Genomic DNA, 18923 nt, shown 5'->3' with positions numbered 1-18923 from the left:
CTAATCATTAAGAGTCTATATTTAGCTGCACTACACCATCTTATAGAAGGTAACCTCTTCCAATATAATTATTACACGATAAAAGAGCGCCACAAGACTGACTATGAACTTGCTATATCAGAGATATCGACATACACCATCTCTGAACAAATACTATATGTAAATATCCTGACTAGTCATCCTCATTGTTTTTACTAGAGCTGTGCTCCACTTACCTGAGCTGCAGCCAGGTGGGGTGATGCATTGTCCTCCTACCAAATAGGTAAGCAGATTTTTTCTTTGAGTAATGGGTCATTATCCATACCTTCGAATGATCTGAACAAAATGTACGATGTGCTATTGACAATTTTGTTATGTTTGTCTACAATTGTTTCTCTTTCTCTCCTTGTATTCTGTCCTTGACACAAGGATTCTTCAGTCCTCTGGAGGATATTTATCATAACCTGGAACCAACAGGTGATATGGTTCATATTTTTTTATTAATCTTGCAGTAGCGAATACATTAGTCCTGAAGAAAGCAGTGGCTAAATAGTCGCCACACATGCTGAAACATGTCCACCTTTTTCCTAAACAGATATTTTGTTAAATCTGTTCACAATTCATACTGTTTTTAAATCTTGGAAGATGTGAGAGATACCATTAAAATCTCCTTTCTACTCATTTCTCTCCAATTTTATATACCTCACCTTCTCACTTTTTCACTTATGCACTGCAAATCAGTTACCCCTGCATACATTCATTTTGGTACTTCCCACCTACATATGCAGCTATCATTGGTTGAGCTCCAGTCACAGCAACATCTAGTGGCTGGCAGCGTACTCTCCTGGTTATAAGGAGAACCCAAATGATGACCAGGGTGGTACCGAGCTGGAACTGATAGGTACTTTTTTACATCCTAGAGTTTCCATGCTGCGCCTTTAGGATACATTGGTGCACTACTTTCCCCTATCACTCCCTGGTCTTTCTATTAGTTGTGTCTCGGACGGTTTACATAGTTGAGTTCTTTTTGACCCTTAGACACTCTTTGTTATTATAGTGTATCCCTTGGGGCCTGTGTCTGTTTGATGGTCATTAACCATGCCCTTAGACCCTCATTCAAACTGTTGTATTTGTAGTTTGATGCTTATAGTCCATCACAACTTCAGGTAAATTACCAGGACTTGGATTCAGATGTCTATTACCTGGATCAACATCATCCTGAAACTCAATTCACTCCACGTGATACACATCAGGAACCATCGGGACATGGTAGGGTTGCCATGCCGTCTTCACTTATAAATGACCTACAGCTGATGTTGTTGGATTACAAGAAGAGGTTCCCATCAGAAACCTCAGGAACCATACAACCTCCCCCGCCACCACCTCAGCAACCTCCTCCTGCTTCTGTGGCATCAACCTCTCAAAGGCAGGGAGAACAGCCTTTGATAGAAGGGCATGATGTGGTTACAGTGCCTGATGATGATTCATCAGATGAGCACCAGAATGTGGAGCATATCCAAAATCCTGATGCAGAATTGGACGCTTATGTTATCCCAGATCCGGCTTCACCATCTCCGGACCCGGTGGATTCGCCTCCAGTGGACATTGGAGGTTTCCATAATCTGATGGAAAGGGCATCTATAAGATTTGGCCTTCCTGTTCCTGTGTTATAATCTGACTGCTTCCTCTATGATTTTAAAAAGCCCTACAAAAAATATATTTGTTCCATACCCATTGTAGAACATGTTTGAAATGAGGGCAAGAAGGTAATGCAGTCTCCAGCTACTGTAACTCCGGTTCTACTGTGGCTGGAGAAAAAATATAAAGCTCCGGAGGACCTTCCTGCATGCCTTATTGGGCAACCTAAACTGCACTCTGTTATTTCTCAGGCGGCCCAAAGAAAATCAAGAAACCCGTCGGCACCCCTGACTGCACTGCCAGACAGAGAGGGCAGGCGCCTGGACAATGTAGGCAAGAGGTTTTCCTCTATGTCTAGCCTCCTTGTTAGGGCCTCGAACGCACTAGCGATTTTGGGACGATATGATCGCCAAATGTGGTGCGATCTTTCTCCTTTCATTAATCAGCTTCCTGAGAGTGCCAAGGCGGAAGCGAGAAAAATCCTGGAAGGTGAACGATCTTCATCTGAGATTATAGATTGTGCAATGGACATTGCTACAACGGCTTTTCGCGCCTTAGCAGGTTCAGCAGTCCTAAGGCGTCAAGGTTGGCTGAGATGTACCTGGTTTCGCCCGGAGGTGCAGAATAAGATTCTGGATCTGCCCTTCGATAGGGATATGCTGTTTGGCAAGCATGTAGATGATGCTTTACAAGACATTAAAAAAGATACCGAAACGGCGAAATCTTTGGGCACACTTCAATATCGAAAAGTACCTTTCCGGGATGCAAGAGGTAAAGGATTCTCAACATATAGGGGAGGTTATCAGCAACGCTACTCCTCCTATTCACAATCCTCTCAATCATTCAAGCCTCAGTACTCTCAGCGGCAAAGTCAATCAGCGTCTTTCTGTCGCCAATCTTCCAGAGGTAGACAAGGACGTCAGGGGAGAGATACCTCTAAACGCCAATAGCGGCTTCCTGGCTCTGCCTACTGGTCCTTCACCCCTTGTGTCATTGTTAGGTGGCAGGATTACACATTTTCTCGATTGCTGGAAGATCATATCAACAGATCGGTGGGTCCTGAATATCGTTCAATTTGGCCACACATTAGAATTCCAAAACCTCCCACCTCCCAGAGACCCTCTGGCCACAGAATCAAAACATCTGCATCTTCTCCGTCTCAAAATGTGTCATCTGCTCAACAATGGAGTGCTAGAACCAGTTCCACTCTCTTCAAAGAGGAAAAGGGTTCTGTTCCAGGTTTTTCCTCATTCACAAGACGGAGGAAAAGTGGCGCCCAATCTTAGATCTGAGGAAGCTCAACACCTATCTCATAAAACTCTCTTTTCGAATGGTCTCTCTTCAAGATGTCCTACGTCTTCTAAATCCAGGGGATTACATGGCGACCCTGGATCTCCAGGACGCATATTTCCACGTCCCGACCCACCCAGCTCACAGAAAATATTTACGCTTCACAGTAGCCAAAAGCCACTTTCAGTTCGAAGTACTACAGTTCGGGCTCAGATCCGCGCCGCGGATATCAATTGGTTCATAAAAGCTCTGTCTTCTCAAGCAACGACAAAGGCAGTCGAAATTTGCATCCAACTTTTCTATCACCTGGGTCTAAATCTCAACAAGGAAAAATCAGTCTTTGGTCCATCGAGAAGGGTCAAGTTCCTGGGTGCCATTCTGGATACAAGAAGCTGCAATGCTTTTCCATCGGAAGAAGGACAGAAAAAGCTAATCTTCTCTGCCAACCATTTACGGAAGAGACGATCCCTGACGGTTTGTCAATACAAGTCTTTCCTAGGATCGATCTCATCTTGCATATCATTAGTTCCGCATTGCAGACTGCTAATGCATCCCTTGCAAGAACAGCTGGACATACAATGGCGTCAGGTGGAAGGTTCTTTCGAGGACAAGATAAGGGTCACTCCTTTCATGAGAAAAGCTGCTGGTTGGTGGGCTATCAACAGCTCAAAAGGTCTCTCTTTCAGAATGGCTCCATCCCCTCTGATTCTAACCACAGATGCCTCAATGGAAGAGTGAGGCGCTGTCTTACAGGACCTCCAAGACAGCAGCAGTCACTGGAGCACAGAAGAGCGTTTTCTTCATATCAATCTCTTGGAACTCAGAGCGGTTCGCCTAGCCTTGCAGGCTTTCAGGCCGAAGGTTCAAGACTCAACAGTGCTGGTCAGGACGGACAACACAACGGCCATGCATTACATAAACAAGCAGGGAGGTACGAGGTCTCATCTGCTCTCGAAAGAGGCCCAGGAGATATGGGAACGGGCAATTCTCCACAATGTAATTCTTTCAGCAGAGCATCTACCAGGCACTCTCAACACAACAGCAGACACCTTGAGTAGTCTGAAATCGACCTGTTACGAGTGGGAATTGGATCAAGACATTCTGGAGGAAGTGTTTCAATGCTGGGGAACTCCAACAATAGACCTGTTTGCGACTCCAGAAAACAGGAAATGCTGACTCTATGCAAGCAGGGATCACCATCGAGGGTCACTGGGGAATGCTCTTTCAATGTCTTGGTTAGGCGAATTTGTTTACGCCTGTCCCCCAATTCCCCTGATCCCATGGCTTCTCAGGAATACCACAGCCTTGATATCCCTCAGGAATGTAGGGAGATATTAAGTCAAGCACGCGCACCAAGTACAAATAAAACATATCGTGCTTAATGGAAGCGCTTCTGCCTGTGGAATCATCGGGAACGCATCCATCCATTCCCTTCAGCTCCTCATCAGTAACTGCCTTACATTCTATCGCTGGCCAAATCAGGTCTTTCTCAATCTTCTGTCAACGTTCATCTGGCGGCTATTTCAAGGTTCAGAAGATCAGCTTTGGGTCTTTCTCTCTGGTCGGACATGATTATCAAACAATTCCTGAAAGGTCTTTTCAGGGTTCTTTCCTCCAGTGCGGCCACCACCTCTGGCTTGGAATCTCAATCTGGTTCTGGCTCATCTCATGAGATCTCCGTTCGAGCCAATCCATAGGGTGGACTTACAATTTTTGTCTTGGAAATTAGCTCTCCTTTTAGCCCTCTCTTCAGCTAGGAGAGTAGGAGAATTACAAGCTCTATCCATTCTAGAACCCTTTCTTCAGTTCAAAAAGGACACTGTGATTTTAAGGACCAATCCAAAATGTATTCCAAAGGTCTCTTCGGATTTCCATTTGAACGAGCCAGTGGTTCTAAAGTCATTCTTTCCGCGGCCTACATCCCCTGCAAAACGGTCTCTGCATTACTTGGATGTCCACAGATGTCTCAAATTTTACCTTGAACGCACAAAGGATTTTAGAAAATCATCTCAACTTTTTGTGGCTTTTAGTGCACCTAGGAAAGGACTTCCTCTCTCAAAACAAGGAATCTCACGCTGGATTTCAAGTGCAATTCATTATTGCCACAAAGCGGCAGGAAAGCCGCTGGAGAGACATGTAAGAGCTCACTCCACAAGATCAGTTTCATCTTCAGCAGCTCTCTTCGCTGGAGTCCCTGTAAAAGACATTTGTAGGGCGGCCACATGGAGCAGTGCCCATACATTCACAAAGCATTACTGCCTGGACTCTTTCATGAGGAGCAAAGCGGCAGTAGGACAAGCAGTCCTGAGGAATCTTTTCCAATGAGGTGAGCTTTCCCTTCTATCCCTCCTTCCTATGATTTCACATTTTGTATCACATAATCTTACTGATGTATTGTTATAAGGTATGTATATATATATAGATCTATCTATCTATATGGTCATATGCTGTGATGTTGTAATACACTTGTAGCAAAATGTGCACTGGTGGCTTACTGCTAGCTACTCTGATACAAATCATGGGAATCTATGAAAGTTCCAATACTGGGGCAAGAAAACAAGTTACTTACCTATAACTTTGGTTCCCCAGTATTGGTAACTTTCATAGATTCCCATGCGCCCACCCACCTCCCCCGGGAAAGCTCAGCCTTCAGCAAAACTCGTTACTGTTACACAACAGCTGCGAAAATCTGAGGCTCTCTCAGGAGGATTCTATGGGGTGAGGCTAATCTGATTGGTTGTTGCAAAATTTTGGTCTCTTTTACAAAAAGAGGTAGAAAGGCTACAAAATGCGATGAGGCCTAGGCCTTACTTTCTCTTTTGTACATACTGCTATGGTATTTTCTATTTACTGAGGCTCCCAGGCTAACTATGGGGGATGATACAAAGCATCGGAATCTATGAAAGTTACCAATACTGGGAAACCAAAGGTACAGGTAAGTAACCTGTTTTCTTTGTAGCCAGGAGCACCTGCCTGGAATTTACAAGACTACTTGATTCTTTTTGAGTACATTGTGTGGCATGCATGCCTGCCCACTGGATTAAGCATCAGTTTGTGCAGGAATGCTCGGATTGAGACTTCCTGGGGCCGGTGATCACTGTCCCCTTTGTCTCCTAAGCGAAATCCTAATACGTATTGGAAGAGTGAAAGGGATACTAAAGTGTAATCTATGATGGAGTTTGCAAATTCCTAGTAGAATGAGCGGCCGGAGGGGAGTCATCAGTAAATCTTCAGTTGAAAACCCTTAGATTGATGTGCTCCAGATCTTCTAGCAGCTCTTTCCTAGCTTGGTTGGTCTGACATAATGGCCTTTATTTCGGGTTGGTATATACCAGTAGGAGAACTGAGCTTGTATGTCGTGTTTTGACGATGTGCCTAGGATTTGCTGGTTAAAATCCCCGCAGAGGATGAGGGTGGTGGTATTCTGAGAACTAAAGATAGTGACCAGGTGATCGATTAATTGAATTGACTCTTGTTTTTTCTGTCTGTGATTTATATATGTGTTGACCACTAGCACCTCCTTTTTGTGGCCATTGAGGTTTAGGTGTATCGTGACTGAGTTTACTGATGGCAGTGGAGATTGAATTTCTTGTGCTGTATCACATTTTGTGCTAGGCCCCCAGATGGGTGACCATATTTTGATTTGCTCAGTGCCGGAGCATTGAAGCAAATGTACCATGTAGTTGATATGGAGCTTCTGACCATGTTTCCTGCAAAAGGACAATGTCGAAGGTATTTAAGTATGCGAGGAATTCAGCATCAGCTACCTTACTGTTAAGCCCATTGATGTTCCATGAGCCTAGTCTCAGAGTTGTTTGTCATAATTTTCCCAGATGTTGTGTGCAGGCTTTTGTCATTGCGTCGGTGTTTACGGGAAGCGGTGGCTGATGGTGATTGTGGCCAAGTTGAATGCCCTGTGCCTGCTCCCTTTGGGGTTACCCGCCTAAAGCTCCCCTAAGCTACCACTAGACTATAAGTAGCGCGGCGGCCATCTTGGAAGACATATGTGTCTCCGGGTCTTTATGCTATAACTTGGCTCAATACACAAAAAGAAAGAAAACGGAAAACGTGGGGCATGGAGTGTCTGTCACAACAGTTAATATTGCACTACCATAAGCCCACAGTCAAGGTAGCAGCCATCTACGTGGTGTATTCATATTGCCCCTGCTTAATCTCAAAATTGTAGTTTTACAATAACTAAAGAACAGGTATCAATGTATTATAGTATCACCATGTCATGCATAATTAGTTACTGAAGGAGGATCTACTTCAATGTTAACTGGCTTAAGTGAAGTAGTGGAGAGGCTACTAAGGTGGCCATATGTGCCATGATCAAAATCGTATACAGGCTTACTAATGACAATACCGTTAATTCAGTGATACATATCAACTTTCAAAACAACAGCAATAATTTGGTAAGGATCAGAAATGAGTCAATATGATAACAAATTTGCCATATATAATATAGCATAACATCCAGTGCATTATGCTGTTGGAATTTACATCTTGATGAGTTTTGAAAGGTGAATATACCCAACAATCATGATAACAGAAGTAATATTCTCCAAAATTCTCCAAAACAAATCAATAATTGTATTAATGAAATCAATACTATGATAACTTTAATCAATGCTTTAATTACATTTATATTAAGTTTTCAATGAGGGCTAGAGGAGTAACCCAGTCACTGTTTGGGTTGGATATTTTTTATACGCCTAGTAGAAAAATCCAATCCGTGTTTGTATCTTTTCTGGGACACAAAGAGACACTTCTCTGCCCCAACGAGGAGCCAGAGGCTGTTGGCATGTTTTCTTAGGCTAAGGCAAAACTTGGCCAGCTTTTGGCACCTTGCTGTGGCACAGACGTATAGCTAAGAAAAAAATCCTTACAGTGTGTGTCTAGCCTTGCTGGTCCATAGATGCACAGCTCCTTCCTTTCACTGTGTGATGTGGGGGTGAGCTTTTCGCCTGTGCATCGGTAAGTTACCATGTGTTTGGATGTTTTCTAAATGTGAGATGTGCATTACCAATTTTTGTGTTTTAGGCACACTTGCAATATGTGGGGGGAAGCATATATGAAATCATAGCATTAGTGGTAGTCCCACACCAGGAGCACCCATGGCAAATGCTATTACCCCCAAGGTGCTTTAGCTCCCATATTTGCCAGTTGCTCTAAATGACCATGTCAGTTTTAGCACACATCATTTAACAAAACAACCTCTTTATTTTGCAAACATAAATTAGTGCATGTTATTAGTCATTGTTAGAACTGGCTATTTCCGGTGGGCTAAGGCTGACGCCAAAGCCAGGCAGAAACCACCAATCTAGTCAGGGCAAGGAAGTCACACGCCAAGATAACCCCTGCTCACCCCCTTGGTAGCTTGGCACGAGCAGTCTAGGCTAAACTCGGAGGCAATGTGTAAAGCATTTGCGTCAGCGCACAACAGCAACAACATACTAGGTACACCACAAAAGAGACTCCACACAAGGTTATTATAAAAATACCCTTTGTATTGTAAAAGCACATCAGATAAAATCACACATATACATGGTGCCAATTGGCACGGGCAATATTCACATGGGATTATTCACAAGACAGGGCCACATGGGCCACTGTCATATTCAACACTTTCCGAAATAGAAATACTTGTCAGAAATTAGAATAAGCATATAAAATCACTGTAGCACAAAGTAACAGTTATGAATCACATCCAGTAACTACTGGGAACAGGTAAGTACCCACTACGCAACCCTAAACACCTTAGGAGCATGTCACGCAGGTAACCAGGACCTCCCTAGGACCACCTGTACTAGAAAGAACAACCACCTAAGGATAAAATCCACTTAGGGGTATAAATCAGAACACATTACCCATGATGCATGAATATACATTCAGAGGAGTAGTAAAGAAAGAAAACACATGATGTATAGACCTACACATTCAGCGGTGTTAAGGACAGAGCACATGATGCAATCAAAATACATTCAGGGGTGCAGCGCAAGAAGACACATGATGACTAAAACATTCAGAGGTGCAGCGCATGAAAAGAAAGACACATAATGCAGAAAACATTCAGAGGTGTCAAGAGTTATACCATAGCGCAAATATCCCATGAGGCCTAAAAACCTTCAGAGGTGCAGGAATAACACATGATGCAAAAGATCACATTCAGAGGTGCAATAACCATACCATTGCGCAAACTCACATAAGCCACCACCTGTGGCAGTCCCTAGGCCAACGGCCTTGTTGGGGCTCAGACGCCCTGAGTCTCAGTGTCAGGGTGCGCTGCCATGCAGCGCCAGTCTCGAAGTTCAAAAGGCCTAAACGTGGCAGGTGCCCACAAAGTGCTGGGCACCTGGAGAACAATAAAACTGCGCCAGGGCCCTCACTGGCCCTTAGGCGCCAACTGCGCCACCGCTGGAGCCACACAGGCTCTGGGCATAGCACATGCCCCAGACGTTGGAGCCACCGAGGCTCTAAAGCACCATGCCAACCGTTGGAGCCACACAGGCTCTTAAAACAATGCGGCCCCCACACTCGGGGGCAGGAGGGGACGAGCACCGAAAATATGCCCCGAAGCCCCCCCTCTAGAATATGGCCCTCTCTGGAGCCAAACGGGCTTGTAGGTATCACATGGCTCCTCCGAGCCTCTCTAGGCTCATGCACGTTGGGGCGACCCACTGCCAACTGGGGCCGCCCTTGAAGCCCTCGTGGCTTCGCGCTGACAACAGGCGCGCTCTCAAGAGCCCCTCGCGGGCTCTGTAATCACGGTGGGGCGACCCACTGCCATTCGGGGCCGCCCTTACTCGGCGCCTTGACCGGCACCGCACGGAGCTTTCCCCCCCGCAGCCCTTCACTCACCGGCTCTGCTGCGGGGAGGCTCCATCATCGCGCCGCTCAGCTTCCTCACTCTGCCCAGCCCTCCGCCCAGACTCACCGGGTCTCCTGCGCGGCGGGGGCGGGGCTCGGCGGCAACGGAGGAGCTCCTGCTCCTCGCAGACTCTCCTCGCTTGGCCCGGTCCCCCGTCTCGGGACCGGGACGCAGAGTGGAGCCAGCCAGGCTCCCGGGCAGTCTCTTCTCCCGTTGCAGGGCTCCCTCGGCACACGGGAGCCCTGTTAACCGGCCGCCATGCGTCTCGGCGGCCTCTTCCTCGTGCCCCCGGACTCGGGGGCCGACCAGCCAATCGCGTCGCGGCCCTCCGGTCGAGCCCCTTCAGTACCCGGGAGTCAGCCAATGACAGAGCGGCTCCCGGGACAGTCAGGCGATGACGCTCCGCTACTTCGGCCAATCACGGCCCACCACGCGGATGACGCTGCGCCGCACGGGCCAATCCCGTCGCGGCCCCTTCGTAGTTTGTTTTCCTACAAGGCAGATCGAGGTGGGCACTCGTAATTGATTAAATCCAGGCAGGCAGGAATCTTCAGCGCGTCCAGCGCTATAAACGAGCAGGGAAAACGCTCCTCAGCGCTACAAAGTCCAGAAAAGGCGCTCTCAAGCGCGTGGGGGAAATGAAGCGCCCCAGAGCTCTAGACAGCAGGCAGAGCGCTCCCAGGCGCTCAGGGGGAAGCACAGCGCCTCCAGGCGCTAGAAATCAACTCCAGCGCTCTCCCCAGAAAAAGGCAGCTTCTCCATGCTGCCAAGGTCCCAGAGCTTCCCCAGGGGCAAAGCCAAGTCCCCCCCTTCAGCCCAGGCAGGGCAGAAGGGTCCCCCAGGAGTCCAGGAATCCAGGCACCCAGGGGCTGGGCAGCGCCCACCCCTGGTAGATCCAAGTCAGCCACAAGAGCTAGAACAAGAACAAGAACAAGTTGGAAGGAGACTCATCTCCTTCTTATACCCAGAAATGCCTTTGAAGTACTTCGTGCAAGGGACCCTGAGTGCTGGAATGTTTCTGGTTTTCGTCTTCCTGACAGCTTCAGGGCCAGAGGTGACAGTGAGCCGTCAGGATGGAGAGCTAGCAGGGTGGGCGGCAGGCACAGCCCGGCACCACCAGACGCTCTTTCCTCCCATCCCTGACAGCAGAGGGGCCTTTCATCCACGGCTGACTCAGACCCCCCTCCTCTGGGGCCTTGCAGACCCTGCAGACCCTGTCCTACTCAAACCGGACAGTCCATCCACCAGCAGGTCCAGGCACTCCTGGGCAGACCCACCAGCCAATCACACGCTAGCACCAACTTACACAATTATGCCAACTTCCAAAAGTAGTACTTCCAGACTAGGCACAGTCATGCTGCATACATCATTTTGCAGCATTCATTCTCACGAGTTTATACATACCAAACTTGACCCTTGCACTCCCCACACAACAGGAACTACCATGGGCATACATATTCCCCATTCATTCCTATGGGAGGGCAGGCCACTCACTCTTCATACAGAGAGCTCCAGCACTTTACACTGTACCACAGTGAAAAAAATGCGCAGAGGCCTAGAATCACCAACACCAGGTTCCAGAAACAGGCTAGGAAAAAGAAAAAAGTCTAGGGGTGAACCTGCCCAAAGGGCCGGGTCCAACACAGCCCCCTTCCAGCCAAAACGCAGGGTAGACCAATCACTCCACTGATGGGCTTCACTGCTTTGGGCGACAAAACCCACGGACACGGCCCTGCACGGCAGGGACAACCCTCTGGTTTTTCGCCACTCTGAACCTACCTGGTTACCTCTAAGCAATAACTCTCTGACACAACTAGGACACCCCACTGGTACTCCCTAGTCATCCACAGCCAAGACCATCCAAATCACAGGTCCTAACCAATCCACAGAGCGGGGGGCAATAACCCCTGGCACACAATAGCCATTCTCCACTCTCTCTCTCAGTGTAGCTACATCTACCACTGATCCAACAACCTAGGGTCCACACCCCCAATCTGACCAGAGGTCATGGGCAAGAGTGCCCCAACCTACCTCTACTTCTGGGTTTCCGCACCCTCACAGAGAAGCATTCACCAGAACACAAGTCTCCTACCAGATCAGGACCTCACTCCGTCACTGGTCTACCACCTGGAAACTATTTCACTTCTGAGGTACAAAGCACACAGCACAGTTCCTCTTCAAGCAGGTGGGGGGACACAGCACACCGCAAAGCCCCCTTTCCTCTACCTTAGTGGAAACAACAAACTGCAGGTGGGCCCCAGACCACACAGCTAGGGCAGCCCCCTCAGTCTCTTCAGCTGATCCACTTTGGCGGAGATTCCTCTTGACCTAGAAGTTTCCTAATCTCCCAACCTAAGACCTAAACCCTCAGGTTGCACCGGGGTCAGAAGTAAGGACACCGTCCCTCTGCACCCCCTTCCAGTTCCATGACTACAGGCCCAGTATGTCTCAGGCTAGACAGAGCACACGCCAGCGGCGTATCAGCGACACACTCTCCTCCAGTACTCCCTATCACAGGGTAATTCTCAGTATGTCCCAGGCTAGACAGAGCACACGCCAGCGGCGTATCAGTGACACACTTTCCTTCAGTACTGCTTATCACAGGGGGATTCTCAGTATGTCCAAGGCTAGACAGAGCACACGCCAGCGGCGTATCAGTGACACACTTTCCTCCAGTACTCCTCCCAGGTCAGGCCACAACCCCAACCCGGCTTTCCCCCCTCCTCGGGGAACGACCTCCAGAGGCCCCACAAATGGTCAAGCACTCTAGACGGTCAAATGCTCAGCGAGCCAGGACTTCTGCACCCTCCACTTAGGAGCGGTACTGCCCAATACTAGGACCGCCGGAGGTCTGGTTACAGACACTCCCCGTCCTCTAGACACAGGAAAATCCTCCTCAAATGACTTGTATGTACAGCCTAGGCCCCTGACCTGGCGCTCCCTTAGGGAACCCTCCGGGCCCTGAGATAAGGTTTCAGGCCAACGTGGGACACACCGTCCCACACTCACTCCGCCTCCACTGAGACAGGACGTGAGCCCCTACACCCCTACCATGCTACTGGGATCTAGCTGGGCTACACAGTAACCTCTTCTCCTCCACAGGATCATCAGATACACAAGCCACTCCTTTTAAAATCACTTCCTAATGCCTCAGCCAGACATCTAGCACACCGCCAGACATCCACCTTCTTGTCCAGTTCCTTTGCAGGACCTCGTGCACACCACCAGAGGTAAACCTCTCATGCAAGCTCTTTAACAAAAAGAAAACTCACACCAACTCCTCCAGTTCAGCACATCACTCCTTCGCACACTCCCCCCCCCTCGGACTGGTAAGGCAGTTTCTACCACCCCTGATCACTCAACCTGACCACACGTGACACAGGTACCAAACTCTGGGAGCGGGGAATGGGAATTAACACACTGGACACATTCAAGCTGCCACCACTGGACCCTACCACCCTGGGGAATCCAGACACACACACTACACCCAGGGAACAACTACCCCCCTGAGCTAGTCTTTTCTCCTCACACTCCTTCCCTCTCCTATCTACCCACACAGGTACAGGATGTGGGATTGGACAAGGGACCCAGCAAGGGATTCCTAATCTATGGGAACCTCCCCCTCTACTGGCGTCCCGCCCTGTCACTTTCTCTCATCTGCCGCTAAACATAAAGCGCAGAAACACATTTGAAAATGACACTCTTGAGGAAAAAAAAATCAAAAGCAATAATCCCAAACATGTGACTATCTGAAAAAAACAATTGCAGAGTTTTGTAATGTAGCCAGTTGTCGCTATGGCACTGCGCAAACACCAGTTCCAAATCCGCACCGCTGACCCACCAATGTTAGAACTGGCTATTTCCGGTGGGCTAAGGCTGACGCCAAAGCCAGGCAGAAACCACCAATCTAGTCAGGGCAAGGAAGTCACACGCCAAGATAACCCCTGCTCACCCCCTTGGTAGCTTGGCACGAGCAGTCTAGGCTAAACTCGGAGGCAATGTGTAAAGCATTTGCGTCAGCGCACAACAGCAACAACATACTAGGTACACCACAAAAGAGACTCCACACAAGGTTATTATAAAAATACCCTTTGTATTGTAAAAGCACATCAGATAAAATCACACATATACATGGTGCCAATTGGCACGGGCAATATTCACATGGGATTATTCACAAGACAGGGCCACATGGGCCACTGTCATATTCAACACTTTCCGAAATAGAAATACTTGTCAGAAATTAGAATAAGCATATAAAATCACTGTAGCACAAAGTAACAGTTATGAATCACATCCAGTAACTACTGGGAACAGGTAAGTACCCACTACGCAACCCTAAACACCTTAGGAGCATGTCACGCAGGTAACCAGGACCTCCCTAGGACCACCTGTTCTAGAAAGAACAACCACCTAAGGATAAAATCCACTTAGGGGTATAAATCAGAACACATTACCCATGATGCATGAATATACATTCAGAGGAGTAGTAAAGAAAGAAAACACATGATGTATAGACCTACACGTTCAGCGGTGTTAAGGACAGAGCACATGATGCAATCAAAATACATTCAGGGGTGCAGCGCAAGAAGACACATGATGACTAAAACATTCAGAGGTGCAGCGCATGAAAAGAAAGACACATAATGCAGAAAACATTCAGAGGTGTCAAGAGTTATACCATAGCGCAAATATCACATGAGGCCTAAAAACCTTCAGAGGTGCAGGAATAACACATGATGCAAAAGATCACATTCAGAGGTGCAATAACCATACCATTGCGCAAACTCACATAGGCCACCACCTGTGGCAGTCCCTAGGCCAACAGCCTTGTTGGGGCTCAGACGCCCTGAGTCTCAGTGTCAGGGTGCGCTGCCATGCAGCGCCAGTCTCGAAGTTCAAAAAGCCTAAACGTGGCAGGTGCCCACAAAGTGCTGGGCACCTGGAGAACAATAAAACTGCGCCAGGGCCCTCACTGGCCCTTAGGCGCCAACTGCGCCACTGCTGGAGCCACACAGGCTCTGGGCATAGCACATGCCCCAGACGTTGGAGCCACCGAGGCTCTAAAGCACCATGCCAACCGTTGGAGCCACACAGGCTCTTAAAACAATGCGGCCCCCACACTCGGGGGCAGGAGGGGACGAGCACCGAAAATATGCCCCGAAGCCCCCCCTCTAGAATATGGCCCTCTCTGGAGCCAAACGGGCTTGTAGGTATCACATGGCTCCTCCGAGCCTCTCTAGGCTCATGCACGTTGGGGCGACCCACTGCCAACTGGGGCCGCCCTTGAAGCCCTCGTGGCTTCGCGCTGACAACAGGCGCGCTCTCAAGAGCCCCTCGCGGGCTCTGTAATCACGGTGGGGCGACCCACTGCCATTCGGGGCCGCCCTTACTCGGCGCCTTGACCGGCACCGCACGGAGCTTTCCCCCCCGCAGCCCTTCACTCACCGGCTCTGCTGCGGGGAGGCTCCATCATCGCGCCGCTCAGCTTCCTCACTCTGCCCAGCCCTCCGCCCAGACTCACCGGGTCTCCTGCGCGGCGGGGGCGGGGCTCGGCGGCAACGGAGGAGCTCCTGCTCCTCGCAGACTCTCCTCGCTTGGCCCGGTCCCCCGTCTCGGGACCGGGACGCAGAGTGGAGCCAGCCAGGCTCCCGGGCAGTCTCTTCTCCCGTTGCAGGGCTCCCTCGGCACACGGGAGCCCTGTTAACCGGCCGCCATGCGTCTCAGCGCCCTCTTCCTCGTGCCCCCGGACTCGGGGGCCGACCAGCCAATCGCGTCGCGGCCCTCCGGTCGAGCCCCTTCAGTACCCGGGAGTCAGCCAATGACAGAGCGGCTCCCGGGACAGTCAGGCGATGACGCTCCGCTACTTCGGCCAATCACGGCCCACCACGCGGATGACGCTGCGCCGCACGGGCCAATCCCGTCGCGGCCCCTTCGTAGTTTGTTTTCCTACAAGGCAGATCGAGGTGGGCACTCGTAATTGATTAAATCCAGGCAGGCAGGAATCTTCAGCACGTCCAGCGCTATAAACGAGCAGGGAAAACGCTCCTCAGCGCTACAAAGTCCAGAAAAGGCGCTCTCAAGCGCGTGGGGGAAATGAAGCGCCCCAGAGCTCTAGACAGCAGGCAGAGCGCTCCCAGGCGCTCAGGGGGAAGCACAGCGCCTCCAGGCGCTAGAAATCAACTCCAGCGCTCTCCCCAGAAAAAGGCAGCTTCTCCATGCTGCCAAGGTCCCAGAGCTTCCCCAGGGGCAAAGCCAAGTCCCCCCTTCAGCCCAGGCAGGGCAGAAGGGTCCCCCAGGAGTCCAGGAATCCAGGCACCCAGGGGCTGGGCAGCGCCCACCCCTGGTAGATCCAAGTCAGCCACAAGAGCTAGAACAAGAACAAGAACAAGTTGGAAGGAGACTCATCTCCTTCTTATACCCAGAAATGCCTTTGAAGTACTTCGTGCAAGGGACCCTGAGTGCTGGAATGTTTCTGGTTTTCGTCTTCCTGACAGCTTCAGGGCCAGAGGTGACAGTGAGCCGTCAGGATGGAGAGCTAGCAGGGTGGGCGGCAGGCACAGCCCGGCACCACCAGACGCTCTTTCCTCCCATCCCTGACAGCAGAGGGGCCTTTCATCCACGGCTGACTCAGACCCCCCTCCTCTGGGGCCTTGCAGACCCTGCAGACCCTGTCCTACTCAAACCGGACAGTCCATCCACCAGCAGGTCCAGGCACTCCTGGGCAGACTCACCAGCCAATCACACGCTAGCACCAACTTACACAATTATGCCAACTTCCAAAAGTAGTACTTCCAGACTAGGCACAGTCATGCTGCATACATCATTTTGCAGCATTCATTCTCACGAGTTTATACATACCAAACTTGACCCTTGCACTCCCCACACAACAGGAACTACCATGGGCATACATATTCCCCATTCATTCCTATGGGAGGGCAGGCCACTCACTCTTCATACAGAGAGCTCCAGCACTTTACACTGTACCACAGTGAAAAAAATGCGCAGAGGCCTAGAATCACCAACACCAGGTTCCAGAAACAGGCTAGGAAAAAGAAAAAAGTCTAGGGGTGAACCTGCCCAAAGGGCCGGGTCCAACAGTCATCCAGTCCTGAAATTGGATATTTAACATTTTCATTTGTTCTTCCCTTTTTCAACCAGAATCCATTCTTCACATCCCACAACTTCCCCTAAACTTCTGGAACTCCGAAATAAATCAAGAGCCCGTCCTGCTTTAATGGCAGCTACCCGCCCAACAAGAGCCATCCTCCCTGCGCCTGTCTGCTCCAGCCGAGAACTTCTTTCTGAGAACCTAATCCAGAAGCCAGCTTTCCTAAAAAACGGTAAGACCAGAGTCTCGCACTGTCTTTTTTTCAGGAGCTAGAAGCGGCAATTCTCTAAGAGGCAACCCTTCCCTTGGTGAAACTTGATGTTTTTCACACAGATTGATTGCCCTGAAAGGTCGGAATCAATCACAGACTAGGTTAACTGAAATGAAGAGTGATTCCAGTTTCTTTTTATAGTTTTATTTTCATCAGCATCTCGAGCATCATGTCTTCAGTACTTCAGTCTTTCTTCACATTACTATCATCAGAACATTCTGAATCACCTTGCAACTAACTCATGACTTCTTTACATTAACCTATGTGACCAATTCTTCTCCTGCTGTACTGGACTTGGATCACACTATGTTTCACTTAGAATTCTTTTCTGTTAATTTAGTAACTGCTGTTTCAGAGAGGTTATGAATGATGTCTCTGAATGAAAGAATACGTTTGAATTGCATATCTCAAATACCCCCTCTGAAGAAAGTTGGACAAGAATGATTGTTCTGCCAGAGAACAGAAACATTAAGAAAAGCAACTCATTCAAAATATGGGTTACTGTCCCACAAAAATGTAGAGAATTACCAGGTTTTTGTCTACTAATTTGTGGCTTGTTAAGTGTGAATAAAGAGTTGAAAGTTTCCATAGGATTTAGGATGGGGCAGTAGTTATCGAAGGGAAAGTATGATGAACCGGTCCCATTGCAGATGGTCACATAAGGGTTGTTGATTGACTTCTGAGCAATCTGGTGGTTAATCTGGAAGAGAAAGCCAAGTGATATTTCATCATTCATTTTTGTATATTTTATATTACAGATATTCATTCCCATGTCCGTGCTACTGGACTAAAGCTCAGCACACTAAAACAGCTGGGTCATTTGGTACAGCTGCCATCAAAGCCGGAAGAGAAAAAAGTCAGTATTTCAGTGTATTATCAGTTTTCTTTATCATATTGTTTCTCTTAATTGCCTTGTTGGTCCACACGGCCCTTGCCAAATTCACGTTTTTGTATTTGAACTGACCTATGTGCTTGCTTATTGTCAATATTTGACACTTTCGACCTTTGCATATAAGACCTTAGTCATAGAGGGATGCCATGTGATGTTTATTGACTGTATGATTCCAAGCGTAGTTTTCTTGGAGCCGCCAGTTATAACCATGGTGAATAAGGAAAGGAGTGATATCAGGACATTCATGTATAAAGGCCCCTTTCTCTGTTCACTTATAATTAGCTTGTAGGATTGGCTGGTGTATGGGGCAAGAGCAAAAAGGTATTTGGTTCACTTTTGCACCGTCTCAAGAGATAAAAAACAGAAATTAGTTAACATTTCTAAAATGGTTGGTATTTAAGTGGCAGCCATTCAGTGTGAGCTATGTGCTTGTAGGACACTTCTGCCCTCTGCTCTTTGTCTCTTAGTAAACAATGATGCCCTAAATGTGCGATGTGAACTTAATATTTTTTTTCTCTTATTCTTGTGCTAGGTTCAGGTTGTTGCTGTGAACAACATTTCCCCACCTCCGTCAAGGGTCCTGGAAGTGAAGCCGCATGTTTTTCCTTCATACAAATATAGCTGTGCTGTAACCCTGGTGAGATCGCCTTTCTCATCCTAATTATCCTCAATGCGACCCTTCTGTGTTTGACCCACTGTTTTGATCACAGTTTCTGTTACTCTTTTGAGATCCCTTTGTTCATCCTTCAGATAAGACAACAGAACTCAGTTTGGATGTCTCGTCATGCCACGTCTTGGTTCCCATGCCTCATTTATAGTTTGGGAAACTGTTGTTTTTCTGATAATGAAACCTCAGCCAGCTTTGCATCTGAAA

At 48.5% G+C, this 18923-nt stretch overlaps 1 protein-coding gene across 3 annotated transcripts in view; it reads left to right on the top strand.

Annotated features, from left to right (window-relative positions):
* HMGXB3 (HMG-box containing 3) overlaps positions 1 to 18923 on the top strand; it is a 558172-nt gene that overhangs the window by 230600 nt on the left and 308649 nt on the right. For all 3 annotated transcript variants that reach the window (XM_086931317.1, XM_086931319.1, XM_086931318.1), the window contains exons 8-10: positions 16937 to 17118; positions 17916 to 18013; positions 18582 to 18686. In XM_086931317.1, the coding sequence (XP_086787443.1) occupies positions 16937 to 17118; positions 17916 to 18013; positions 18582 to 18686 (385 nt within the window). The remainder of the gene's footprint in view (positions 1 to 16936; positions 17119 to 17915; positions 18014 to 18581; positions 18687 to 18923) is intronic.

This window comes from Lissotriton vulgaris, chromosome 7 (assembly GCF_964263255.1).
Source record: "Lissotriton vulgaris chromosome 7, aLisVul1.2, whole genome shotgun sequence".
Lineage (NCBI taxonomy): Eukaryota > Metazoa > Chordata > Amphibia > Caudata > Salamandridae > Lissotriton > Lissotriton vulgaris.
The sequence above is the reverse complement of the archived record's forward strand: the minus strand, read 5'-3'. Positions and strand labels throughout refer to the sequence as shown.